Genomic DNA, 27,708 nt, shown 5'->3' on the forward strand with positions numbered 1-27,708 from the left:
GTGTTTGTGCATCTGTCCCTCTGTGGCCAGTTGGGAGGTCAAACTGAGCAGTCAGCTGTGTCAGTCATGAACATGAACAGGAATCACCATTTCCTCCTTTCCCTTACTTTCATCTCCCAGCACGAAGCAGCATGGAGACTTTGAACTTCTGCCTTGGGGGAAAACCAGCTCTTCCGAGCCAACCTCTCCAGCCTGGAGAAGCAACTGCTCCACCAGACCCCAGCATCCCTCCCCACAGGGAGGCACCCGCTGTGGGATGCCTGCCATGCCTGGGCACCAGTCAGAACCACCCCAGGCAGTGCTGTGCCAGGATGGGGCTCCCTGGACCACCCCAGGAGAGAGGTCAAGAGCCTGCAGGACCAGGAGGTAGATGGGGCAGATGGTGAAAGGGTCTGGGAAGCGGCAGTGGGGAGAGAAGGGTTTCTGGAGGGCACTGGTGGTGGGCACAAGAAACCCTGGTGAAAGGCAATAGTTGTGGGACACCCTGGACATCGAGGTTTTGATCATAGCCATGTTTTGTCCTGCTTTTGCCTTGGTCAGAAAGTCGTGCCGTGACAAAGTCATAAACTGTCCAGCGCTCCAGATCACGTGCTTTTACCCGCTTCTCCCTTCACCCAGAACTGTGACGTGCCCTGCTGCGGGACAGTTGTTGCAGTCTGTTTGCCCACAGTTAACAGGGCCCGCTGGCTCAGCCGCCGCGGTGCAGCCTTGGGGAAGGTATGTGATGCCCCTAGTGCTGCCCCCCAAACTCCTGGCCAAGTGTCCCCAGCACAGCAGTCTCAGGCTGGTGACCAAGGCTGCATGCGCATGGCTCTGGCTCATGCCACGTGGCGGAAGGGGATACACAAGTTTGGCCAAGATGACACTCGAGTGAGGATGCTGCAGCTGGGATGGTTTTTGCAGGGAAACCATCCCCCTGCCCTCCCTTCCTCCTCCACCATGTGCCAGCCCTCAGCCAGAGATGCATTTGCCAGCCCCCAGTCAGGTACAATGACAGGAGGTATAACAAGAGGTCAGGCTAAATGGTGTCTTCAAGTGTCTTGGCTTTTTCTCCGTGTGCTTACAGGGTGCTTTCACATCCTCTCTCCTTTTCCTGAGAACAGCCATGAAGGCTGCTTGCACCCTGCTGCCCTGCCTGCATGGCTGCCCGTGAAGATCCAGCTCCAGAAGCTCCAGCGCATGGCTCCTGACCCTGCCTAAATCAATTAAACAGAGTCAGATGGAGCTGGCACAAAACACAGCGCCTGGGGGGCTCCCAAAAATGCAGCACGGCTGACCACAGTGAGATCCCAGTCTTGCTGGGGAGACGGCTGTGGCTCTCCAGAGTGCGCACTGTGTGCTTGGGAACAGGGCACCACAAATCCAGTTTGGCTAGACAGGGATCTGGAGCGATTGCTGCTAGCAAGGGCCGTGCTGCCATGCTGCCCTGGTGCATCTAATACACACAGCTGCTGGGGGAGCAGGCATGCGACAGGGGTAGCAGGGCCTTTTCTCTCTGCTGGGTCTCTGATGAGCCAGCCTTGGGCAGGACAGGCTCTGGAGAAAACTCATAAAGAGGGAGGAAAAGTGACAGCTTTAGGGGTTGTAAATGTCCTACCTGACCTTGCTAACAGCACAGCGAGAGCCAAGGGCTACAGCCTCGGGGTCAGAGTCACCAAGACCTGGAGCTCCCCCCAAAACCAGGCTCGCTTTGGCTACCCTGGCGTCAAAAAGCAAATGTTTGTTGTGGCGCCTGTGAGAGCTTTAACCCTGAACTGCGGGGAGCCACCGTCGTCGATGCCGTGTTTGTTCCCAGGACTGCTCACTTATCAGCCTCCCCTTTCCCCTCCACCCCAGGCATTATCAGCAGGGCAGGCAACCCATTTGGGGAGGGACGCATGGAGCTCACACTCCTTTCTGCACCGTTTTATGTCGCTGTTTACTGCACTTTCTGTGCGTGAACTCTTTGGTCCTTATCAAGCCATAAAACCCGCTCCACGATGGCTCACGAACCCTGCCAGTTCAGGGCTGTCCTGGTCTTGCACAAGAAGGGTGAAGGTGCTAGTGAAACCAACTTGGGTTGGATTTTTGCCCCTACTCTGAGTGATGCTGAGTGAGAAGCACCACCTCACCTCCAGCTGAGCAGCACCTGCTGGTCCCTAATAAAGCCCCTCCTCAGCCCCTCCCTGCTCCCAGGGGAGAAGAGGCAGGTGATGAGGCTCCATGCAATGCCAAAGCCAGCTTGGGTAAGAGCTTAGAGGAGCGAGTAGGTGCTGCCCAGGCCCTGCCTGCTCTTCCTGAGGGTCCTTCAGCCAGGCTTTGCTGGCAGCCTGTGCTGGGCGTGTGGGGTTGTGGCTGGTGCGTTGCTACCTCTGGAGCTGTGATTCAGTCCTCTGTTGTCTTTCCGCTCCCAGGAAGGTGCTGGGGGATGGGTGGGGTAGAATGTGTCCCCACATTGTATGCCTGCTTAGGGTCCCCACGGGACAGCGGGGGTGCAAGGGTCTGGCAGCGATGTGGGAGTTCCCCTCTCCTGTCAGACGCAGCCACTTCCTTCCAGCCCTGGCCATCTCACGGGGCGCCCGCAGCTTTGTTTTTGCTGGCAGAGATGGACTGAGAGGATCTCTGACATTTCCTGTGCCTCTCTGGGAGGATTGCAGGGGGGAGACTGCAGGCGAGCCCACATCCCTTTCTGCTCTGCTGGAGGAAGCCTGTTCTGGCCCTGAAGGGCAGCGTGACTCATGGGGTGCTGTGTGGTGGGGAGCACCTCTGGGGCATGAGGTTGTCCTGGGGCTTTGTGTGGCGCCTGAAAACAATGCTGAAGCTTTACTTCTTCTCCTGTGGGAAAAACATGGGGGGTGTATGTGCTGGTCGGGGGTTTAGTGCTGCTGGGGACACCAGTGCTGCTGTGCACCTTCTGCAAGGGGTGCAGAGGCTGGCCTGGCCTGTTGGGGCCCTGGCCTGTCAGGGTGTCCCTGCTGCCCTGTTCAGCACCCCCGTAAGCCTAGCACCCCCATAAGCCTGTCCCCCGTCAAAGGGCAGTGTGGGCAGAGGTGGTGGTGGGGTGTGAGGGGGTGGTGCGGGGACTGGCATCTCCACGCTGGTGCTCCCCAGATGCTACCGCAGCTCTGTTTTCCAGGCAAGGGGCCCACGCACTCCCCTTCCCATGTGCCAGGTTTTAAGGTGTTCGGTGTTTCTTAATTTTTATTACTTTTACCCAAATTGCAGCTCTGTCAGCATCCACCGCAGAGAGAGGAGGTCTGTGGGAGAAGCAGGAAGGGACAGCCCCCAAAGTCATCAACGTCACCATAAAAGAAGGTTCTTTTGGGCAAATGAAATGACCTTTGGGCTCTCAGTGACCTTATCACAGCCATTGGGCAGAGTATTTTATCGCGGTCTCCTGAGATTTCAAGTTAATAAGTAGCAAAGCACTCGGGGCCATTTTGTATTGCTCAAGTTCACCATTAGGCTGCAGACCAAAAATGGTCATTTGGGAAGTGGCTTCGGTGTTGATCTAATGGTGATAAGTGTCCTGGTGTGATCCTCTGGAAATTCCATATAATTGAGGGTAAAAAATATGTGGTGTGCAAGACACATGGTATGTTTTGAATCAATAGAGTTGTCTTTGATACTTAATCTTTATTTATAATTCTGGAAGGTACATGTTTTACTTAATAAATTACTGTCAGGGCATAATTTCTTTGCTGGTACAGGACTCTGATAGGGTTTTTTTTTTTCAGCTTAATACGTCAGTATTGTTCAAGTTCATGGTTTAAAGTGCGAAAGCCTGCCTGCTAAAGCAGTTCAAGGAAAAATGCCTCATCATGTTGTCAGTTTCTTGAACGAGGCCACTTAGCTGAGATGTAGGAGAGCAGGCAGTAATCTGAAATAAAGGCTTTGACGTATGCCAATTAGACAAGGCTTCGAAGTTATCCCTCCATAAAGATATTGCGGTCACCAAATAAGGAGTTTTTTGTGACAGTAAGTACACCCTTATTGTTAGCAGTTAAAGATGCAATTAAAATGTGTGCAATATCTGCATTAACTTTGTGTAGAGTTAAGAAAGTATTATTTAAAGCTGTTTACAGGCAAGCAGGACTTACTTTATAATGTTTTAAAAGTCAGGAGCATTTGTTCCTGTGTTTGTCCCAGGTTGTGCAATGAAGCCACTGAAGAGTGATGGGGTGGCTGCCCAGAGCGGTGCCCGGAGGTGTCATTTACCCCTGTGCTCACTGGGAGCTGCTGTTTGCAAACTGGGGTGAGCTGTGATGTTATCCCTGCCGTGGGGGGTGAATTTTGGCAGCTGGATGTCATTGAAGTTGCCCTCAGCTGGGGGCTTGGCAAGGCATTCCTCACAGCAGGTCCCATGGGTGGGCTGTGGGGCTATCCCGGGTTCGTGGGGCTCCCGCCTGCCCCGGTGGTCTCCCATGCCCACCATCCCCTGGGGATTGCTCATGGCATCATGCTGCAGGGCCAGCACTGTGTGAGTGGAAATAGATGGGGACAAGTCACCCTGGGAAGATGATTCACTTTGCCAAAGCGTCAAGCTGTCACTTGTTATGGCTGCAAACAATCCTGCTGTGCTCCCTGGGGATTCATCACTCACCAGTGGAAAATAACATGGAAGCCTTTCATCTGGTGGAGCAACGCTGCTCCTCAGCTTGGTGAGGTAGAAGCTTCAGCTCTCCACAGCTACCCTGGCCTAAATCTAACCAGAGCTTCCACCCTCCGTGGAAAACAGATGGTTTATGTGAAAGTCTCACTGCCTCAGTTCTGGGGACATAGGACAGGTAATTCTTGTTATTTTTAATTTATTTATTTGTCCTATGGCTACTCTGATTTAGAAAGGCATTTTGTTTCTAACTGGATCATAAGTCATCCTCTGCCCTGCTCACAGCACCAAAGCTGTGCTCCTGTGCCAGTGGGAAGCCCAGCTCCTGACACTGGCATTAGGAAGGAGGAATTTTCAGCTGAGGGCCAGCAAAGCTAGTGCTGGGCTCAGAAATGCCAGCAGCCTGAGGGAGTGACGTGGGGGTGACTCGTTCCTTGCCAGCTGCCACAGCTGTGTGATGAGTTGTATCTGGGGACTGAGAAGAAAAATGAAATGCACGGGACAGGTCGCTGCAGGCGCTGGCTTTTAATTTGAGCTTGCTACACTGCAGCCACCCCAAAAATGGCTTTGCAGAGTCCTCAAGGAGGTGCCAGGGAGCTGCTAGGGCTTCCCCTCAAGCCCAGGGCTCATCTGGCCTCTACAGGGACAGGGAGCCCAGCCATGCACTGCGTTCCTCCATGGTCCCCTGTGCCACCCGTAGAGCCCAAGGTCTCTTCTGCTGTGCTGGGATGGAGGAGCAGCTTTGGCCCCCACCCAGCAGATTCATCATGGTGCTGCCAACCGCCTCACTGGGGCTGTCACTGGTTGAAGCCATGGCCTCATCCCAGTGGCGGCTGGCTCAGGAGAGCCCTCCTTTCCCTGTTGCCACCAAAGGAGACACTTGATGACTCTTCCCCATGGCCACATGCTGAGATTGGGAGAGCGGGTTCCCTGGTTAGCTCATGCCATGTTTCGACATAAAACCACCGCAGATCTCTGCTTCAGCCTCTCTATTTTAAGAGCCATTGTTCGCTATGACTATTTCCAGGGGCATTCCCACCATGTGGCCCAGAATAACCACCCGGTGGGTAATCCATCCCTGGCGTGAGTCAGCGCTGTCCTGCACGTGTCCTGCAGGAGCCTGGGGCTGTGCATGAGAAAGCTGAACAAACAAATATGACTGCAAACAATGTTTAAAGGCTTGTGAAATACCTCCTGTGTCTGCTTAGGTCACCTTAGTGGAAGCTCATCTTTGCTTAGCCTAGCTTGACTGGGAAGCTCTTCAAACAAAACCCCCAAAAAAGAGCACAAAACTGTGCCTTGCCTTTACCAGGCCACCTGAACCCCTTGATTTTGGTTATAAATCTCTTCTAATAGCTCTTGTTACCAAAAGCTGTTGGTTACTGTAGTAAACTCTGACCTGGAAAGCCCTTTTTGCCAGTTGTTCTCTCCCAGCCTGCCAGACTAAAGGGACATCCTTTGTCAAAGCACAGATGCAGTGAGGATTTGACCCAATTTGCTTGCATTTACTCAGGACCTGATCTCATTTCCAATTTAATTAAGTTTTCTCGTATTTTTGGGCATATCTTAAAGGTGCATAACAAGCTGATATGTGACGCAGGGGAACGAAGGTAAATTTGCTTGTAACAAAAGGATTTGGGTGGCAGTTTTATGAAAAATCAGAGCAGATTTTAAATGCAAGTTCAAATGCAGGTCTTGAGAGCAAAAAGTGTCATATGTTGGGAAGAGAGGTCAGGTAAACATGCTTGTAACCTAAATGGTGGGCTTAAAAAAAGCCTATTTCAGGTGTAACAGTATCACTGTAATGCTCTGATCTCAACCTTTGTGCCCTTTCCACAGGAAATGTGGCAGAGCTTTGTGGTCCCTGATCACAGCCCTGTCCCAGGACCTGGGAAAGGGACAGATGTCCCCTACCCCCAAGCTTGCTCCCAGGCCTTGTGCAAGGGGGCCGTGCGGTCGCTGTGTGGGGTGCAGTGCTGCATTCCCCTCTGTATCTCTGTGTCAGTTGTATCACATCCCCTTTACATCCCTGTTGTAGCCCCTGTTGTATCCACCCTTGTATCTCCTTGGAACTCTGTTGCAGCCATAGCACATTGCCTTTTTTATCCCTGTTGCATCCCCATGGCAACCCCATTGTACAACTTCTGTAGCTTCATTGCACGCTCCTTGTATCCCTGCTGTTTCTGTGTACCTCCTCATGTCCCTGTTGTACCTGTTGCAGCTGCATTGCATTCCCCACTGTACCCCCTTGTGCCCCTGTCATGTCTCCCCTTGCACCGTTGTATCCTGCCCCTTGCACTCCCTCTTGCATTGCCTCTTGGACTGCTGCATTGCACCCCTGTTGCAGCCATGTTGCATTGCCTCTTGCACCCCCAACTGGAGTAATATTACATCTCCCTAAGCATCCCCACTGTATGCCTATACAGTCGCCTTGCATTCCTCTTGCATCCCTGTTGTATCCCCCTTGTACCCATGTTGCAACCTTATTGCAGCCCCCTCCCACCTTATATCTCCTTCACATTCCCTTTGCACCCTATTGCAGCCTCCTTGCACCCCTATTGTATCCCTGCCGTATCCCCTTGCAGCCTCTTCGCATCCCCTCCTGCCCTCCCATTGCATCCCCCCTTGCACCCTTGTGGTATCCCCCTTGTATGCCCATGGAAGCCCCATTATGTCCCCTCTTGCATCCCTGTTGCAGCTCTGCTGCATTCCCCCGCTCCATTGAAGTCCCATTACATCCCCTCCATTGTAGCTGCCTTGCAGCCCCTTTTTGCTGTGTCCCCTTCATTGCAGCTCCCCTTCCACCCCTCTTGTACCCACAAGGATGCCCCTTTATGTCATTGTCCTCCGCCTGCACCTCCACTGAATTCTCATCACGTGTCCCATTACAGCTCTGCTGCAGCCCCCCTTCCACCCCTGTTGTACCCCCCCCCCCCCCCCATACCCTCATGGAAGCTTCAGTACCTCCATTGAAATCCCATCACATCCCCCATTGTAGCCGCCTTGTAGCCCCTTTTGACCCCCGTTATACCCCCCTTGCACCCCCACTGCAGCACTATTGCATCCCCTTGCGCCCCGTCGTACCCCCCGCTCCCATCGCAGCCCCTTCCAACCTAGCTGTATCCTCTCTACGTCCCCCCTTTCGCATCCCTCCCTGCACCGCGCACAACCGCGCCGCATCCCCGCCTCGCCGCTGCGCCCCCGCGCAGCCGCCCCGGCACCGGCACGGAGGGAGGGCGCAACGGAGCCGCCGCCTTTCGCCGCTCAGCGCTGCCATTGCTGCCCGGCCCGGCTCGGATCGGCACGGTGAGAGGCGGGGGAAGGTGGTGCGGGGCTGATGGTAGCAATGCCGGGACCGGGGAGGGGGCGGGGGGGGGGGAGGCCTGGACGGCGTCCAGATCTCCTTCCCCCCCCGCCCCGGTCCCAACCCTGGTGGGGAGGGAGAGTGGACAGGAGATCAGTAGCAAAGCCAAAATGCAAGAAATAATTTTTAAAATATACATTTATATTTAAGATTTAATTAATTGGACTTAAAATTACCCCCAAATTTAATCAGAAAACAGGGCACGAAGGGGAAGAGAGCAGCGATGCATCTCGGCTGCTGCTATTTGGAGGATGCCGTCATTTTGCTGGAGGAGGATGCTTGGGGGGGGAGCTGCGTGCTGGGAGAGGGGACCTGGAGGTGGCCCCCGGTACTCCTATCCCATCCCTCCCCAACTCTTTCCTACCTCCCCCTAGGAGAGGGCTGAGTCTGGGCGCACTCGTGACATCAGATGTGCTGTGCATCCTCCGCTGCGTGCATGTGCGGCAGGATGGGGATGGCGACAGGGTCCGGAAGGAGGACGGGCACGTTATGAATTTCTAAACCAGCAGCTGGCTAGCAGCACAGCCTGCTCCAGTCATGCTTATCAGCCGCCTTGTGCCCAGGCTGGCTGGCAGTGACACTGAGGGCTTGTCCCTGCGTGTTCCCAGCCTGGGGTGCAGCAGTGGGAATGGGGGCAAGCCCAGACTCTTTGGCTCACGTTTGAGAGCTGTATTGCACAGATACAAATGGGTCAGAGATGCACGTTTTGTGAAACAGTGTTGCAGAAATAATGATCTCATTTCTGCCATCTATAAATAAATTAAGGTGAAAGGGCACATTTCTTGCTTCCAGCCCTCCAGAGGCTGGATTAAGATTGAAAGCTGGCTGGCCGACGGACAGAGATCTTTCAAATATTAATAGATTTTAAATTATAATTTCACTGTGGCATCTAAAGTATCACGTTGCAAAATATACCTCTGAGGAATCATAATATCAGTTATGTTGTTGTCTATGGTCAGTATAATTTTTCTGGCTGTTGAGGATGCCAAAGGGGAGGCGGTTTCCAAGGGAAATGTCTTACTTGCGTCTTTTGGGTTTTTCTTCTCACACGGTTAATGGTGTGAGTCAGGGTTTTTGAGGGCCCTATCTCAGCCGCTGAGGGCCCTCAAAGCCCCCTGTTTCTGCAGTGGGATCTTAAAATTGGTTGACATTTCTTCTTCTTCAGCTCTTAAAAAAAAAAAAACTAAAGCGTGCCTGAATGTGCTGCTTAGCTTTCAGCTGCTCACAATTTCAAAATCTATTGTTGGACAGCCATGGGCTGCTCTGGGCTCAGGGAGCGGTAAGCGAAACGCCGAGTGCAGCCAGCAGCCCTGGTTTTGCAGCCCAGTCCCGACAAGCACAGTCTGATACCACCTCTGTGCTTGAATTTTGGCACACCTGGTCAGTGAGTGCACACGTGTGATTCCTGTGTTGTGAATACCCTCCCAGCAGCACGTTAGCTGCTGCTCTCCCCTTCCCATTTGAGCCCCTCTGCCTTGCGAAGGTTTTTGTGCCACAGCCCCCTGACATGCCCCCCCCCCCCCCCCCCCCAGGTACCTCTTGCCAGCTCTCGCCCCGTCAGAGAGGTTGGCTCTGAGACCTGCTCTGCAAGAGATGCTGATCCTGGTGAACAGCCTCCTGTCTCCCTGGGTAACAATCCTAGCTGCTTTCACATTTCTGGGATTGCTTTTTTTTTTTTTTTTTTTTGAGCTAAATGTAGTTTTTATGATCCCACACGCTGGAGCGTGTTGCTGCTGCTGTATCTTACGTGGGGCAAAAAAATCGATATATACACCTGAGTTGCACTGTTGGGTCTTCTCCAGCCTCCCTGGTGTGACCCATTGAGCTTGAAAGAGCAAAAATACTGATGCAGATTCAAACCTTGCTCTCAGTAATTTGTTGTCCCTTTGGCTAGCGGCCCTGGGGACCATCATCAACATGGTGTCCTCTGTAGCAACCTGCAGCCCTCTCCTGCCTTTTGATTCTGTTTGCAGGTGATGAAGCACCTGCTTGAATTTGGCACAAGGGAGGAATTAGGAGAGAGGTAGAGACATCTTAGTGTCTGTCCTTGGTCCATCCATCCCGTTGCCTGGGGTGGCTTGTCTCAGGGGGGGTCCTCCCAGGCAGGACGCGGTGGTTAGTGCCCGCAGCTCGGCTGCCAGCGTGGGAACTGGTGCTCCTGGTTTGGCATCCTGTGCCCTGCCAGATGTGCAGCCCGCTCTACCTTATCATTGCTGTGATCACACAGCGTTTATCAGACTTGCCTAATTGATGTTTGCAAGTTAATTTATGAGGTACTTGGAAATCCTTCCAAGAAGGCAGTAGCAATGCGTGGGGCCGTTTGCTGTGACTCTTGGTCACAGGGTGCCTCAAAGTGATGGATGAGCTGTGGTCTGAAGGCTTACAGCTGTTACCACAGGGCTTGCTTTTATTTTTAAGTTCACGATGTCTCTCTAGCTGGTAGTGAAGGACCATGCTGGCATCTAGGGCGATGCTGCCCGCTCCCGTCCCTGCTACCAGTACAGCAGGGAGGGTGATCATCCCCTGGGGAAAGCCCCACCGCCTGGCTTTGGGGAGCCGGTGTCCCCGCAGCACTGCTGGTTGCAGGGGTGGCTTTATGGGGCTGGGGCGCTGGGAACTGGGATGATGGTGACCATGGAGCTGGGCCAGCCAGTGTTTTATTTCCCACTGCCTCCATTAGAGGTAGCCATGGAAATCGGTGGTGATGCTCTTCCGACAGAGAAGGAGACTCGGACATGCTGCAGGGTCCCTGAGCATCCTCCCCACCAGGCACTCATGGCTGGCGGGGGCCCCGAGCGGGGCTTATTGGGTGTGCGTGGCCGGTATTGGGCGCCGGGGCTCACGTGGTGAGCGGCGGCTGCCATGGCCCTGCCGAAACGCTCCGTCACAATGAGGATGAGAGCCCCCCACGGTGCCCCCGGCCCCGCAGCCGCGACAGAGGGGATGTCTCGGGGATTTTCTGGCTCAAAGCAGCTCCCGGTGCTCGTGCAGGGGGGCTCCGGTGCTCCCACTGCACCTCCAGCTTGAATTTCCGTGGCCAAAAGCTGCCGTGAGTTCAGGCCAGCGTTTTCCTGCCCCTTCAGTAATTTCCTGTGGCTGCGCTACGCTTCAGCCTGACTCGCACAGGGAAGGCTCTGGAGGACACTGAGAGCGCTTGGAAAATTACATTTAATACGAAGAGGAAGGGGATGGGAAGCAGCTTAGCTGGCTTTGTTCTAATAGCTGTAATCACCCGAAGCGCAACCATGAGCCCCGTTTTGCTGGGTGCCATGCAGCCCTGCCGCGGCGGGGGCTGCTGGCGTCAGCTCTCCCCGCCGTGCCATGCCGGCTTTCGCTTCGTCTCCAATGGCAGGTTGCACTTTGTTCCTGCTTGGAACAAGTGCTCTTGTTTCACTTTGTTGTACAAAAGACCGTATTTACATAAACAGGGGAAAGGTTGGTCAGAAGGTGAAGATGAGACGTCTTGAAGGGAAGCCAGTGGCTTAAATACCCTCAACTTGCTTTCTTGCCCAGCTACTGAGTCTGAAAGGAGGAGAAGAAGCAGGACTGCGATTTTAACCTTTTTTTTTCCCTCTTCTGCTAGTGTTTTCAGCCACCGCTGCCGCCACCCACGGTGAGCAGGACCTGTGCCGACAGGAGGAGGGGATCTCTGCAAAGTAAGCTGGGCTTTTTAAAGGCTTTCTCCTTCTTGTTTTGCTTTCCAAGAGCGGCGGAGGTGGTGACCCCGTGCCGGGGAGCGGAGGGGCTCCCACCACCCCGCACTGCTTTTCCCATGCTTTCTCCTAGCTACAACCTTCTCTTGTTATGGGTCACTGACGGGAATGATGGCAGTTTTCTGTGCTTAATTTCTTCCGTGTTTTACTGACATAGCGAAAGGCAGCAAGTGCTCCCAGGTGGGCACCCGTGCAGCCCCGCTCTCACGTACAAGGTTTATCTGTTGTCCAAAGTGTTTATCTATGAACAAGCTGAGCAGAGATCAAAGATCTTTCTACACAGTGTTAATTAAACGAATAATGGCGTGTTGTTGAGGCTTGAAGAAAGAAATGAGGTTTAGCTTTGTTAAGGAAGTGCCTGGTGGAAATATTTACAGTATTCCTCAAATTTCTGTTATTCCTATTTTCCCTGGGGCAAGAGGGCAAACCTGGCTCTTGCTTCAGAGGTTTTGTAAACCGTTTTTCTTGGTCATGTGTAATGTGATCCAGTGTGATGGCGTTGGAGGGGGAGAGGATGTAACTGTGGCGATTCGGTTACTGCTTCACGGCATAACATACAACATACCACATACCGCCGTGAGTCTTGCAGGAAACAGAAATAAATCTGCCTGTCGTGGCACGGAAAAATGGGGTGGTGGTGATGTGGGGGGCATGGCTGGTGGGACAGCAGGCATTGGAAACATCTCGTTTTAGAAATGTGTGACAAAAGAGGCAGTGCCAAGGAAAGGGAGAGACATAAGTTGGTTAGCAGCGGGAATTAGAGGAGATGTGTGTGCGACAGGGTTTAATCTCTTAACGGGAAAAATATATCCTGGCTGCCTGTGGCGGGGCGAGTTCAGGGACGAGTGCGGTGTTGTGTGAGAGCTCGCCCTTGCACCCTGTGTCCTCCGCCTGCTGCCCCTGAGATTTGTCCGAAAGATGCTCGGAAGCCAGAATGGGACCTGTGATCGACAGCCAGCGCAAAATGCCCATGGGGCAGGAGCGAGGATGTGGGGACGGGAATTAATTTGTCTCAGATAAGGGCTGGTCGCCAAAGAGCACCCTGCCAGGTTGTTTCCTTTGGTTCCCGAGCCCATTAATAGGCTCTGCTCCCTTGATTAGTTGGTGCCTCTGCGGAGCAGTAATGAGAGTCGGGCTCAAGCCATCAATTCTAGGTCAGTGGTTGTGTGCTGGGATTTGGGATCGGGCAGGGGGAGGGGAGCCAGAGCTGGACGCCTGCCTCCAAAAAGCAACGTGAAGCCTGCGTTAAGGCAGCCTGGCCTGCACCCATCTGGGAAGGGGGGGGACTGGGGGAGGGCTGTGCAAAATGCTTCAAGGGCCACGTCGCACCCTATCGCCGCAGACATGGTCTGTGCCTGTTAGGAGGCTCATTCCTGAGAGGATAATGTTGCAATAATTTGATCCGTTAAGGAGCCAGCAGAAATAATCAAGTTTTAAACCCGAAAGAGACTTTGCTGTGTTCCTGAGTGATATGCTTTGCCTCTCGCAGAGCCGCTTTCCTCTCTCCCCAGCAGCAGAGATTTCGTTTAGCATCGACTTGTCGTCATTTCTGATGTTTAACCTCTGATCCTTCCCTAAATGTGGGCAGGTGAGGCTGGGCGGTGAAGACCAGTATGGACCTGGATGTGCTGAACATGTTTGTCATCGCTGGCGGCACCCTGGCCATCCCCATCCTCGCCTTCGTGGCCTCCTTCCTCCTCTGGCCCTCAGCGCTCATCCGCATCTACTACTGGTGAGTTCGTTAGCCTGGCTGCTCTCATTTTAGTGCAGGAGTAGAATTACTGCTGGACCCCAGCAGGTCCCTGCACCCTCACAGAGGTGCACAAAGAGCTGGTGGGCAGCAAGGTGGTGTGGACAGAGGTGGGTGTTCCTGCCTGTGATGGCGATAGGAGCAGGTAAGGTGGGGTTTTCCAGGGACATACCAGCTGTGTGTAGCTTTAGGCATCTCTGGGAGAAGAAAATGGCATTTTCTTATTACTTTTTTACTGCCGAGGCTTATGTCTGTTGGGGCAGCCTCAGCTGGGCTGCGGGATGTCTCTGAACCCTCTGGGTTGTTTCCCCCAAGGACAGGACTGCGGCTGGGAAAAGCATCCCTGTTGCTGCCCGTCCCCCAGCCCGGCAGCCCCAGCAGGCTGGTGACCTCCCGCCTCACCAGTGCAGCCATCGGCGTGGGTGTCCTCGGCTCTGCCGCGGCTCCTGGTTAACAGCCTGCTTGGCAGGCAGGGACTTTTCTCTTGCTAGTAGTTACAGACAAGGCTTTTCTCATTCTCTCCCTTTGTTCTGGGCTGGAGCATCAGAGAAGGTGGAGTGATACTTTCCCTTACCCCCTTGCACCTTGTCCTTTCCGATTAACAGCAGGCAGGCATTACATCCTTCAGCCCTCATCTGTGCCTGGCAATCAGCGATAAGCACGTTGGCAGCTTTCCTGTCTGGGTTTGTTGCAGAGGAAAGCTGGAGTAAGGCTCCCTTCAGAAGCCAGGGCAGTGTCTCGTCACCCAGTGCGGGCAGCAGCAGGCAGCACGGCAGGCTGCCCTCACGTGCCGATGGCAGATGGTGGCTCCTGCAGTTTTGCTCACGGGGTGTTTCCAAATCAAAGTGACCTCTTGTGAGAGGAGGATGTTAACCCACCCCGGCACTCAGATGCAGCAGCGTGATGAAGCCTGTTTTTCTAACGGCGCATTTATTAGCAGCCTTTTAATCACAGCATCCCGGGGCTGACAGAGAGAAGGGAGGATGGGATGAAAACCCCAACAACCGGATCATCACGGGAGAGAGTTTATTCCTGTTGTGCGTCGCGTGGGGACCTGCAAGGCCAAATGTCGCTCTGCAAAGGAGAGCAGGCAATGTGACAGCCTCCAGTCCTGGGGACATCAGGGATGGTGCCCGGGGGCAGGTTCAGACAGTACTGGGTTTATCAGTCAAAGGGTTTTTTTGGGTTTTTTTTCCTTTGGACATATGAGCAGCTGGTGGAAGCCAGGGAGGACCCTGATGGGTCAAGTTCAGAGGAGGAGAAGTGGAGAAACACTGCCAGAGCAGAGCGAGTGTGATTGGGATGAAGCCTTCAGAGGGATGCAGGCAGGGGTGGCAGGACAGGGCAAAGGAGTGAAAGGAGCTGATGCTGGGGAGCCTTGAGGAGCGGGGTTGAGTGGGAGGTAGAGAAGAGCCTGCCTCCTTTTCCTTCGGGGTTGCAAATTAGGGGCAGAGTGAAAATGCACCATGGGTAGGTCAGTCTGTGTTCGGCTGAGGGAAGGGAGCATGTGAGCAGAGATCAGCAGGGCTGTTTTCTTTTGAAGGGTAAGTGCCCCCATCTCTCTCTCTTCCAGCGTTTCTGGTAGCATTGGCATCTTACAGGAGCGACTGCGATGCTTTGTGTTTCGTGGGCACCTTGTTTCTTAGGGACAGTGGGTGAGAAGAGCGGGTTTGCCCTTTACTCTTCCTTTCCTATTTGCTTCTTTCCAGGTTGGCTGCTTTTGGGACAAAATCGTTGTTTCCCCATCTGCAGAGGCAGGAGAGGGGGCAGGCAGCACGCCACAGCTCCAGCTTCGTGGCACCACTCCTGGGAGGTCCCGGGAGGTCCCCAGGGATGCTTCTCCCTTCTCCCACCACTCGCTGCCCCCTTCCTCCTCCTCGCTGCCGGTCTGCGTGTCCTCAGCCGGCGCGGCCAAGGGTCACGCAGGGCCCCTGTTGCCCATGGCCTTGCTTCCTCCCCTGTAGTTAATGCGCCTCCCTGCCGGGCGTGACGTCCAGGGCTGCCCCGCTGACCCCGGCCCCAGAGCCTGCCTGCTCTGCCGCCAGGGGTTAATCAGTTTAGCTGCTGCCACTAAGCGCGTTAACACCTTGCGAGGGATCAGTTCAGCTTTGCACAGATTATTTTGTCTTCTGCTGAATTGATCCATCAGGATCAGTTGCTAAAAATGTTATCATCTTCCCCATCAGTAGTTTACACCGGTGCCTTTGAGGCGAGGACTCTTAAGACACTTATTCAGGGAGAAATTCACCTCTCCTTGTAGGACCAGCACAGAGCTGAGATGCTGCTTAAGTCCCACTAACTCCCTCCAAAAAGGGATTATGCTAAAAGAGGATTGCACTATACATAAGCTTTGAGTGGGCAGAGAGCTAGGACAGTCTAGCAGTGTTGGTGACCTTGCTCTCTCAAATAAATTGTGGTGTCATGTATAAAAGTATTTGCCAGTATCTTTGCCATCAGGAGTAGCCTGGTATTGTCCTGACAAGGGTTACGTCCGAGCACAGGGGAAATGCAGAGAAAGCATGCCTGCTCCTCCGTCTTGGACTGCACGTACACATCATGTGTCCAAAGTGTCACCGATAATCTCTGCCCAGGTCCCCTCTGGCTGGCAGTTTCACTGCATCCTCTTTGAGCAGGCTGCAAGCGTGTGCTGGCAGGAGCTGTCTGTTGTCTTGCTTTCAGACGAATAACCCAGGTTTTCTTGGGGTTAGCCCGTCATCTTCTGGGGTGTTTGACCCTGTGTAACGCTGGTCCCCTCCACTCCTTCATCTGTGCGTAAACACATTTTTACAGATTGTCTAGTTGGCATACGGGAACCGGGTTTCTGTGGTGTTCCTGGTGACATGGTTGTTTCATCTGGCATGGATATGCTTGTCCATGGGGTGATGCTGTTGCAGGGCTGCAAGGCTGTGCCCAGATAAACCCGTGACAGATCCGCCTTACCCACCTGGAACGAGTGCCTCCCTTGGCCTGCCCGCCCTGCACACTGCCTTGCCATGTGTTCTGGCTCTCTCATCAGACCAACATTTGGTTGTTTTCAGTTTTAGAGTTGTTATTTTGGCCCATTTCCATTGCCAAATTAGTTATTTGTGGTCTTTTTTGAAGTTTTTAACAAACAGGCTGTCTCCACAAGCCATCTGCAATGCAGCCGTGAATAGCCAGCCACCAGTACTACACGTGTAAGGGATCACGTGTAAGCGCAGGGTCTGGTCCAGTGACCAGATGCTCAGAACTAGTCCCAGTTAGGACAGTAACAGCACCAGTGTGAGCCCAAACTAACTGGCCTTAGCAAACTAGCAAACCTGCAGCTGAGTTTGGACCTGTCATCTGGCTTATATTGCCACTGGCCCTGGTCTTGCCTCACTCACTGGTGGTGTTTTCTCCTTGTTTCCAGGTACTGGCGCCGAGCCTTGGGTATGCAGGTTAGATATACAAACTACGATGACTATCAGTTTTGTTATTCCTATAGAGGGAGACCTGGATACCGCCCGTCCATCCTGATGTTACATGGGTTCTCAGCCCACAAAGACATGTGGCTGTCTATAGTCAAGGTGGGACTCCATTTCTATCATGTTGCTACTCAGTGAGAGCTGATGGTCCTGGGCTTGGGGGCAGTGTGGGAACCCAACAGTTGCACGCATGGGATGTTATAATCACTGTAACATGCTAGAAATACCCTCCTTAGCTCTTTGCTTGTTGCTTGGTGGATTCCTTTCATCCCTATGACGTGCAGGGGAACTGCAGGGGAAGAGGGAAGAACCAAGGGCTGGTAGGAGGAGAGCGACCCCCCTGCTCCCACCCACGGTCACCAGTTTCCATCCCTGGGCTTTGCAGCAGTTCCCCTGTGCCGTAACCACCCCTGGTTTGTTTCTGCAGTTCCTGCCAAAGAACCTGCACTTGGTGTGCGTTGACATGCCCGGGCATGAGGGCACAACCCGCTCGGCCTTGGACGATTACTCCATTAGCGGGCAAGCTAAGAGAATACACCAGGTAACGCCCTAGCATCGCATTGCCTCTGCAGAGGGATGTGGGGACTTGAGGGATGCTAAGCTCCATGAGTCTTGCCTCGTGCGGCCCCGCTCCCTCCCTTCCCAGGCAGCCAGAGCCACTGACCTCAAGCTTTTGAGTTTAATTTCTCTAATGACCCCACGCCGTTGCTTCCTCTCCCCTAACAATGCTCCTTCTGCTCCTCTGCCAGTTCGTGGAGTGCATCAAGCTGAACAGAAGGCCCTTTCATCTGGTTGGCACTTCCATGGGGGGAAATGTTGCTGGCGTCTATGCTGCTCAGTACCCAGAGGACATTTGCAGCCTGACCCTCATCTGTCCTGCAGGTGGGCAATGCAGGGGAGGTGAGATGGGGAGAGGGCAAGCAGGAGCCAGTGCAAAAGCCCAGAGCAGTGCTGGGAGCAAAATAGGCTTTTAGTGCAAAGCATTTGAAATAATTTGCATGTATAGTCTGAAAATCTCTGGCAGGGCATGGGAGGAAATCACAGCCTTGTCCTGACTGCTCTTCTCCAGGGCTTTGGAGTTTGCCACGCTGTGCTGTGGTTAGACTGGGACTAGGGCAAATGGGACAGGTCCTGCTCTGGAAGAAAATGTGCTTCCCCTTGGGATGGCAGCCATTTTACATGGCACATCTGTACCCTCTCAGTTCTGGAGGGGGAACCCAGACAGCAATGGGAAAAGCCTCCTCAGTCTGGCCACTTGAGATGCCCAGTGTGCCAGAGGGCTGGGGCTTCAGGAGCTGGAGAGCTCCATCCTCCCACACTTGGATGCTCCAAGTGGGAAGAGCGCTTCGGGGCCAGGCGCGGGTCAGTGGGGTGTCCCTGTGCCCATGCAGCACCCCTCCATCCCCACCATCCCCTTGGCTAGGGGCTCGGTGAAGCCTGGGCATGACATGTGGCAGGAAGCATGGGGCCTTTGGCAGGGGGCTTCTCTGCCAGGGAGGGCTTTGCTGCACCCCAGTTGTTATAGCAGCTCCTTCCCCCTCCCACGCAAGGAAAGCGGCTCCCAGAGGAGAAAGAAGTAATGAAGCCAAGTGAACGTTACCTAGTTACCGAGCTCTGGGGGTGGCAAGGTTCCCCCTCCTCTCTGGGAGAGGTGTCGACTGACTCTCTGGGTGTTTCTGGATGTGAAACATCTGTGTGGGGGCTGCAGAGTTTTGGGGTTAGGCTGCTGGGGGATTTTTCCCTGCATGCAAATGGGGCTTCTGAAATTTTCTGTCCAACCCTTTTCTGTGGCAGGCTGGTCACAGGCATTAGTACTCGTGTCCATATAAAATAAACACTGTCCATATAAAAATAAACACTATAGTTTTGGCCAAAGTATTCATGCCTGTCTGCAGGGAATACACCTCGTGTTGGGTCAGCCCATGGGGCTCAGTGCTGTCAAGCCCTGGAGCGGGAGGAGCCTGGGGGATCTCTGGACAGATATTAAGGTTGCTGGATGTGCAGATTTTATTCTCCTCCTCTATATTAATTTTTTCTTTTTTTAATGATTGAGCAAGCAGGAGGCCAGAGGCAGGCATGATGGAGGTCAATACAGCAATGCTCTATTGCTGGGGCTTCTGAGGTCTTGTCCAGGTTTTAGCTTGTGCCCCCCTTGTTGTTGTACCCAGGCCTGCCGAGTACCACTGACAGCAAGTTCATTAAGCAGCTGCGGGAGCTGCAAGAGTCCGAATGCATCGACAGGATCCCTTTAATTCCCTCGACTCCCGAGGAGATGGCAGATATGCTGAAGCTTTGCTCCTACGTTCGCTTCAAGGTGCCGCAGCAGGTGAGGAGCCCAGGCTGGCTGCGTTGGCCGGGAAAGGGGGGCTCGGGGGGGGGGTGTGTGGCAGGTTTGCTTCGCCCTGAGCCAGCTGAGGCAATGCCGGGAGCAGAGTCAGTGCTGCTAACCCCCCCACCACCCAGATGGGACACCCCCAGCTCCACTCCCAACGCCTTTCCAGCACTTTCCCTTCAAACCCACTTTTCCCAGCTCCTTCTGGCAGCGCCCACTGAAATTCCTCCTCCCATGAGGTCTTTGGCAGCGGGCTGGGATGCTGAAGGGGTTTTAGTAAATATGGCTGGCAGGAAGCATTAAATAACTAAGGCGGCTGTTGTCCGGCCTGGAGGGGGATTGTTTGTTGCTTTTTTAAGCAAAAGCAATGGAAATGGTAATCACCTCATTGTCAGGCGAGAGGAACTTGGCAAGGGGCTCGCCATTAAACTGGTTTTCCTTAGGAAGTCTGGGATGAGTAGATTGGAGAGTAAGAAAAAAATGTAAGGTAATGCCAAGACCTTTTTTTTTGTTGTTGTTGTTGGCAAAAGAACAAAAGAAGGAAGAAAAGCACAGTCATGGCTGAGGTGGCCTGCTGGCCACGGATAGCTGGCCTGGGGGAGAAATCTGGGTTTGCATCATAAAAGACAAAAATTCTTGTTGCTGAAATGCATGTTACTTAAGCGTGGTTGCGAAAGCCAGACGTGCTTAGGAAGGAGTTCGTGCTGGGTGTGGGCTGCACAGGGCATGTTGGCGCAGCAGGGATGCACTCCCAGCCATCTACCATGCACGGGGTGCTCTCGGGGGCATGCTCGGCCCCATGTGGGGTGCAGGTGTCCCCCTCCAGCAGCTCTCCTTTGCTCTCCCTGCAGATCCTTCAGGGCCTTGTTGACGTTCGCATCCCACACAATGATTTTTACCGGAAACGTAAGTGTGTGGCAGCAGTCCCTCTAGCCAGGCTTTCCAGCCGGAGCCCCAGGGTGTGGGGACAGGCTGTCCCCAGCCCCCATGTCCCCTGCACATTGCCGGGCCCCAGCACCCCCCTGCTGCCTTGCTGAGGGTGGGAGGGGGCAATGTCATTAACAGATTTGGGGATGCACTTTGGTCGCTGGTAGCAATGCACTGCCATCCCCACGGGTGATGGTGTCAGTGCTTCACCCTCCCCCTCCCAGCTGGGTTAATTAGTACTAATCCCTACAAGGAGATGGGCTTGGAGGAGGGTGTCTCAGCAGCAGGGCTTGGTGGCAGTGCAAGGGCAGCACGTTGGGGCTCTGCCCGTCACCCCTGCCTGGGTTTCCCAGCGAGGGGATGCTGGCAGGGTTGGCCTGCAGGGACCCCTGGGAGAAGGCAAAGCATCCCCCTTGTAGGACTGACTCTCCTCTTGCCCCCACTAGTGTTTTTAGAAATCGTGGATGAAAAGTCCAGGCACTCTCTCCATGAGAACATGAGCAAGATCAAAGCGCCGACGCAGGTCATCTGGGGAAGGCAGGACCAGGTACACGGCCACCTCCACCTCCCTCATGGGACCACATCTCCATCTCTGCCATGGGGGCACGGCGTGGGCTATACTGCTGAGCTGTGTGCCGCTCTGCAGCGAGCTGGCACACGTGCGTCCCCATCCCCAGTGGGTTTGGACACAGGGGCTCGGCGGTGCGATGGGCAGAAAGCTGACAGCCAGCATGGGGCTGGACGGAGGAGAGGGCAGAGCTGGGGCTGGGAGGCAAGCTGCAGGTGTGCAAAGGGCTCTGTAAATGCAAAGGTGCAACTGTTTGCTTGCAATGACCCCTTTGCACTGAGCCGGCAGCCAAAACGCATCCAAGAGAGTTCCAGGCCGCATGCGGAGACCAGCACCGTGCAGCGTCCCTGCCCCATCCTCAGGCACGGGTACCATAGGATGGGGCTGGCATTGCAACGACCGTGTCCACATCCCTGCCCAGCATCTCACTTGGACTTGCAAAGGCAGCTCCAACGGGGTTTCTATGGTGTCCAGCAAAACCTAGCTCTGCCTGTGGGAGTGATTATTTTTTCCCTTGCTGTCCAGGTCCTGGATGTTTCTGGTGCCAGTGTTTTAGCGAGCGCTATCCCGGACTGCCACATGTACATCCTGGAGAACTGCGGGCACTCGGTGGTGGTGGAGCGGCCCCGCAAGACGGCCAACCTCATCCTGGAGTTCCTGGCGCTGCTGCACAGCACGGACAACAACAAGAAGCAGGCGTGAGCGTGGCGGGGAGCCGAGCGCCCACATCGGGTCTTTTAAATTGTAAAGTACTGCAGCTTTGATAAGTTCTCAGGGATCTTGTACGAATCGGGGTGAATGTGCCAAAGTCCCTGAGGAAGGCAGAATCATTGATACCTAAACCTATAGCACCGCCGGCACAGCGACCTAGGGGTCATTGAGCAACCTCCATAGATACAGGAACGGAAGCAGAATCTCTCCCTTTTCTACTTAGAGATAAAGTAGAAGCGAGCTGAAATCACCAAGCGCTAGCCATGCCGTGTGCTGAAGCTCCTTACGCAGCCACCCATCTTACCCAAATTACCGGCACGTAGTTGTTAATGACATTTACCTAAACTAAATAAGAAGCGTAGGAAGAAGGAAGCATCCTGGACTGAGACTTATAATATTTCTACTTCTTAGAGTCTGTCGCGTTGCATGCTGCCGTGCTGTAAGAGAACCCCAGTGCTCCAGGTGTCTGCTCGAGTGCTGTTTGTGTAGATCGTTAACTCGTGATTTATGCAGAAAACAACAGAAAACTTCATGCGTGGAAGTCCAATGACTGTATGTGCAAAAATGTTTACACTTTGAGTGGGTTTTTTTAAATCCCCAAACAGCTCCTGCATATATGTAATGCCTTAACGTTGCCCAGGGTATGGCGTGCACGCACAGCACGCCTTGCCCAGGGGACGGTTCCCCCTGAGGGAGAACATAGCGAGTGAAAGCTCGGGGTGCAGACAGCAGCTTTGCCACCGTTGTGTGAACTGGAGGGATGGAAACTGCCCGGGGCGATTCGGTCCCCGAGCCCGAATCAGCAATAAGCCCGTGGGCAGGGTGCGAGTCAGCAAACTCGGGCGAACTCGTCTCAGCTCTTCTGTCGCATCGTGCCGCTGAACGCGTTGATGTAAATAATGATTTTCTTAATGAATTCCGTGAATTCTGTGAATGCTGACGTCACCGAAACCAGGCACGAGGGGTGGGAGCCAGCTGCGTATGTGAATAGCGCAGGGGATGTGGGCTCCTGGGCTCGCTGGGCGGTGGGGAGGGGAACAGCTCACCTGTGAGGCGCTGGGCGGTGGCATGGAAAGGTATGGTATGCTTGTGTGTCTTCTCAATGATTACAGCTCCTGAGCGAGTGAAATTATAGATAGAAATGGGCAATGCAGACAAGCTACACTTTGCAGCCTGCAAGGTGATGTACAGGGTTGGATCCTGCACCTCCCCAGGCCGTGTGTCCCAGGGGGAGAGGGCTGGTCCTGGTCACGGGCAGGACCGGTGGCTGCTGGAGGGCAAGGCGGTACGCGGTCCTCTCGAAGGCAAAGCAGCAGGCGGCCGTCACCCCTCGGTTGCCCCCAGCCCTCCTTGGGGGTTGACACCAGGTGCTGCCAGGGCCCCCCCCCAGACTGGGTATGCACGCTTGCAGTGCTGACAGCCGTCTTCTCGCCGTCTTCCCAGGTACCCCGGTCTGTACATATATCTGAAACTCCCCCTCAGCTTCTCTGCTCTTTGTAAGAGAAGAAACATTGTTCCTTTAGAAAATTAGAAATTTGCTGTTAATTGCTTAGTTATTGTTTCTACCACAGGAGTTGATTTAAAAGAAAACTTGCTGATAGTTTTATGTGGTAAAAGCCAGAAAAACTTGTTGGGTATCTATATGGTTTCTCGTATGCCACAGATTGCTGTACACAAGGGGTTTATATGGCTATTAAAATCTAGTGATTTAAGGAGTCCACCGTGCAATGATTATTTTTTCCTTTGTGGAGGAAGGGGGCTGTGGTGTGGGATGATGCGCAGCACAGGGGACTTGCTCTGCTGCTTCCTTCCTCCCCACATTTCTGGGAGATGCAGGTTTTGCCTCAAGGAATATTTGTTAATGTCAAGAGAGATGGTGAAGATCAGGAAGGCTCAAGTCTCATCTCTTCAAAGACAATACAAACGTTGCTTTTTTCTTTTTGAAGAGGAGGTGGCCCTAAACACTCAAGCAAAATAAAACCTCAAGGGGCAGGGGAGTTAGGTTTTAAGTGCCAAGATTCCTCTTAAAACTCTTCAAAGTGTGTTAAATACCAATTTCAGCTGTAATTGCAAGTCCTACTGAATTCATACAGTGTGCTAGGAATAGCATTACATCAGTATCCAGGCAAAAGTATTTGAATTTCAGCTTTCCCCAGGAGGCTGTTGAGACCCTGCAGCTGCTTTGTTTGACCCAGGAGCTGCAGGGAGGGCTGGGGACCAGCGTCCTCCAGGCACCTCACCCCCCTGCCCGAGCCCTGCCGTGGCACCCCGGCCCCGCTGCTGCAGTAATGCACAGGTGAAGGTGACGGTGGCGGCAGGAAACCTGTTAATTACTGCAGGGTGACGGGAGGGGATCTCCCGCCAGCAGCCAGGGGCTGGGGCGGCTTGGGGCACCGGCATCACACGTTGCAGCCTCTCATAGTTCAGTTAGAAAAATTCCCAGATCTGTTTGGGATGGGGGGGTCTGGGTGCTGACCCACAGCTCGCTGCGGCTGCGCAGTCAAGGGTGGCTGCTGTTCGTTCCAGCTGTGCCCATGCCCAAGCTGGCCCCATGGCAGCAGCTGAGCCCGCTGATGAGAGGCAGGGAGAGGGAAGCTGCCTGCACCTGGAAGCACACTGGATAACACCGGTCACTTTTCCCACTAACCCTCATTTCCTGCTGGGAGCCAGAAAAGCCCCTCGCCATGCAAGGGCTGCTCCCGTGCTTTCAGCTGCTGCCCCTTGGCACTGAGCCCCCAGTGAGCCCTGGCCACCCCCCAGGTAAGGTCTGCGTTCCCAGGCTGTGTGTGGGGCTTGGGAAGGGGCAGACGCTCCTTCTCCTCCCGGTGGGTTTGGGTGTCCTGTGGGCAGAGCTGTGGGAACCACAAGGAAACCATTAGGTCCCAGTTGCGGCGAGCCTGGGCACTGGGAACCTGCACGTAGGCTGAGCATGCTGGCATGGCAGGAGGGAGGAGTTTGCCTTTCAGTTGGTTGTCTGGCGTTTAAGTGTTGCTTTCCTTGTGATGGTGTGAACGAACCAGGTCTGTGCTGGGTTTGGGCTGGGTGGCAAGGCTCATGGAGGCAGAGGCTCATGTAAGAGCTAAGGAGTCGGCCCTTGTTTGTTATGGGTCTCGCCAAGGTTGATTGACTGTATCTTGAAAGAAGGTTGCAAAACACAACAGAGCTGGCTGGCTAATAAACCTAATGGTGCCTCCGAGCAAGTTGTTTTGCTGCTGAGCATCCAGGCCCGTGGTGGTGTCCATCACCCTGCTCCCGGGGTGCTGGTGGGAGCAGGAGGGACAGAGCTGGTGGCAGCTGCTCCTGGACACTTGGTATGGGCCCAGCTGCTGCTGAAGGGGAAAATGTGGTCCCCACAAAACATGGGCACCCAGGGAAACCTGGGCTGGGTCCTGCTTCACACAGCTGCAGCCAGATGTTTGTCTGCAGTGGAGAAGCATCTTTCTTCCTTTTTTCCTGACAAAGGAGAATAACAGTACCTGCTGCCTTGTGGGGGAATTTCACCAGCACAGCCCTGAGCAGAGCATCTTCTCAACAGCGAAGCGATGCTCGGGGTGTCTGGCACCATGGTGTGGGTGTCCCCCACCCTGGGAACCCATCACCCAGCTGAACCTTCCCCTGACTCAATGTGTTTCACAATCCTCTCGGACACAAACTGTGTCTTTCCTGCCTGGATGGGAGTGCCTCAGGGCCCAGCTTCTCTCACTCACTGTGGGAGGGGGTATCGCAGCCCGCCCCACCCGTGTCCCTGCACACCAAGGTGCAGCGGAGGCACATGGTCCCCCTTATTGACGTGGCTGCCCCGTGATGTGGTGAGGGTCCCCTGCCTGGACCCTCCAGCTGAGACTTCTGGCAAACACAAGGAAAACATACAGGATCTGGGGGTGTGTGTGTGTGTTGTTTTGGTTTTTGGTTTTGGTTGTTTTTCCTTATGGGAGGCCTTTTCTGAACATCAGCCTCTTGGGGGCGGTTTGGGATTATTCACTGAATCCTTGCTGGCTACTAGTTACTCGGTGGCTTCTCCCTGCCATTCCCTGCCCAACAGCGCTGCCTGCCTGCTGCCTCCTGCCTGCTGCCTCCTGCCTGCTGCCTCCTGCCTGCTGCCTCCTGCCTGCTGCCTCCTGCCTGCTGCCTCCTGCCTGCAGCTTGAGACATGGAGAGCGAGCCTTGACTTTCCTTTCTTACAGAAAAACTTTGTCTTCAGCCATCTCAACAGGTTCATTGCCTTTTTCTTTTTCTTTTTTTTTTTTTAAATGGCCAGCAAATAGCTGTGAACAGGGAGCCCTGACAAGGGCTTTGGCTGCTGCCTGAAGCCATAAGCTCAGCAGAGACGGTGGCATCGTGCCACTTTCTGAACCCCACTCTTTCCCAGAAACTTCTGTTTCGCTCTGGAGAGCAGGACCCACACACAACCTTGGTGTGCTGCTCTATTGATTTTATTTGTTTTCTTGCATTCCAGGAAAAGCTGGACAGGAGCACTGGGTGAGCCGGCAGGTTTCCGGTAACAGCACGGGGATTTGTGCTTCCCCCTGAGTTTGCAGGGCATTCCCTTGGTCCGGGCTCTGGTCCACCTCAGTGCAGGTGACCTGCATTCCTGTTATTCCGGGTGGATAACACAAAGTCCTTTCAAGGCACAGGCAAATGCAGCTGCAGGAGAAGCTTCATGCAGGTTTGCCTTGGCCTCTGCCACCCAAGTGTTGGGGAAGCCCAGGACAGCTCAGGCACCAGGTCAGAGTCTGTGCCCGTGCCCTGAAGAAGCAGCCTGTGCTGCTCCACGGCCATTTCATGGGATGGTAGTAATGTAGAGCTGGGAGAAACCTTAAGAGATCATCCAGGTCATCTCTAAATCAACTCCTGCATCAGCCCCGAATGATCCTGCTGGTCTTGAACATCCCATCACAGCTCCCTGGGAGCTGCCGGGCTCACAGGGCATCCTAATGAGTAGCCTGAATCTCTGCTGAAACTTAAGCTTATTACTTGTCCTATCCCCATCAGATGCTGGGAGCGTGTTTATGACTCCCTGCGGCACCCTCTGGCATGTTCACAGACTTGCTATGTTCAGAATAAAATCCTTCAGGCTCTGCCAGCTGCTCCTCCTGTACCTGGAGGGGTAACACAGGCAGCTGGGCACAAATTCTGGGCTCAGACTTTGCTGGCCGCAAACAGTGAGTGTCTTGCTTCATGCATGTGTTAAGAGCAAACATCCCAGTCAGCTTGGTTTTAAAGTAAATAAGTAGCAACAACAACAGCCCCCTTCGAATGACTTTGCTCGGCCTGTGAGTCACCTTTTCCCGCAATCTTGCTCTCTAGCCCGATTATTCATACCTGAGAGCAGAATCCTGCATTGGTCTTCCCAGAATTACATCCTCCTTTCTTTTTCCCTCCCTTTTTTGGTCTATTTGCCAAGATTATCTGTATCCTAACCCAGGTCTCCAGCACACCCCCTTGGGGTGGTTTCAGCTGTGTATTCATTAAGTACTGTGTCCTCCAGCTCAATTAGTGAGCTTCTGATGGAGCTGTGAAAAACAATGTGTCTCCTCCCACAGGGAACCACTGGTGATGAATGAGAATAATTTTGCCTCATTTTTTGCAGCCACCTTGCAGGTTGAGTTAATCTTGAGTTTCCTTATTTTTCCAGTGTGAATGGCACAGTCTTGCTTGACAAAAACGCTACTAAAGAAATACAGTCCCTACTACTCTCTCTTTGCCTTGGCGGTCTGTTAACCTATTGCAAAAGAAAATTGATTTGGAGTGATGTGAATAATTCTTGTTATCTACATCTCTGCCTGTTTCTGGGTGCTTCGTGTCCCCATTCCCAAGCTGTTCTGGGACACCATGGGGGCTGCCTCCAGATGCGATGCCTGGAACAGCCACCTGCCTTAGGGGAAATAACCCCTGGTGGTGTCCGGGAGGTTGGAAAATATTTAGAGTCCTGGTTTTGACCCCATGGGCAGGAGAGAGGTCATTGGCCTTTTTGGAGAATCAGGTGAAGGTTGTCCTTTGGAAGACAAGTGGGGCTGCTTGGGGCCATGGGTGTCGAGGATGGGGATGCCATGGGTGCTTAGTGCCTGTGGGATCCCCATCCTCTACACCTGTGGCATCCCCACTTCGACACCCCAGGTCCCCAGCACTTGTGACCAGGTGGCACCAGGTGGCAGCAAGTGACCAGCATGGGAAGATGCTGCAGCACCCTGGGGGGAGCAGAGGAGAGTCCTGGTCCTGCACCCCCCCGTACTCCAACCTGCACCCAGCACCCCACTGGTGTCCTGCTCCTTGCTTTGGGCTGATGCCCGAGCAGGGTCTGGCCGCTCT

The 27,708-nt window shown here is 53.9% G+C and overlaps 1 protein-coding gene across 4 annotated transcripts; it reads left to right on the forward strand.

The window, feature by feature from the left end:
- The first annotated feature begins 7,778 nt into the window (after positions 1–7,778).
- ABHD6 (abhydrolase domain containing 6, acylglycerol lipase) lies at positions 7,779–23,115 on the forward strand. Of its 4 annotated transcripts, none has more exons than XM_075762076.1 (10): positions 7,779–7,894; positions 11,536–11,608; positions 13,254–13,397; positions 16,807–16,963; positions 17,289–17,402; positions 17,611–17,743; positions 19,030–19,187; positions 20,045–20,099; positions 20,567–20,667; positions 21,214–23,115. In XM_075762076.1, exons 3-10 carry the CDS (start codon positions 13,279–13,281, stop codon positions 21,388–21,390), a joined length of 1,014 nt encoding a protein of 337 aa, XP_075618191.1. In that variant the 5' UTR covers positions 7,779–7,894; positions 11,536–11,608; positions 13,254–13,278; the 3' UTR covers positions 21,391–23,115. The 4 variants fall into 4 exon arrangements, with proteins under 4 accessions (XP_075618191.1, XP_010311243.1, XP_075618193.1 ...); XM_075762078.1 differs by lacking the exon at positions 7,779–7,894 and adding an exon at positions 11,294–11,387; XM_075762077.1 differs by lacking the exon at positions 7,779–7,894 and adding an exon at positions 11,348–11,399.
- Positions 23,116–27,708: the final 4,593 nt, after the last annotated feature.

This window comes from Balearica regulorum, chromosome 10, assembly GCF_011004875.1.
Source record: "Balearica regulorum gibbericeps isolate bBalReg1 chromosome 10, bBalReg1.pri, whole genome shotgun sequence".
In the NCBI taxonomy this organism is placed as follows: Eukaryota; Metazoa; Chordata; class Aves; order Gruiformes; family Gruidae; genus Balearica; species Balearica regulorum.

Coding starts and splice junctions, on each gene's coding strand:
- ABHD6 (XM_075762076.1), top strand. CDS start 13,279: ATGGACCTGGATGTGCTGAACATGTTTGTCATCGCTGGCGGCACCCTG. Junction 17,744..19,029: donor GACCCTCATCTGTCCTGCAG/GTGGGCAATGCA, acceptor TGTTGTACCCAG/GCCTGCCGAGTACCACTGAC. Junction 19,188..20,044: donor GCTTCAAGGTGCCGCAGCAG/GTGAGGAGCCCA, acceptor CTCTCCCTGCAG/ATCCTTCAGGGCCTTGTTGA.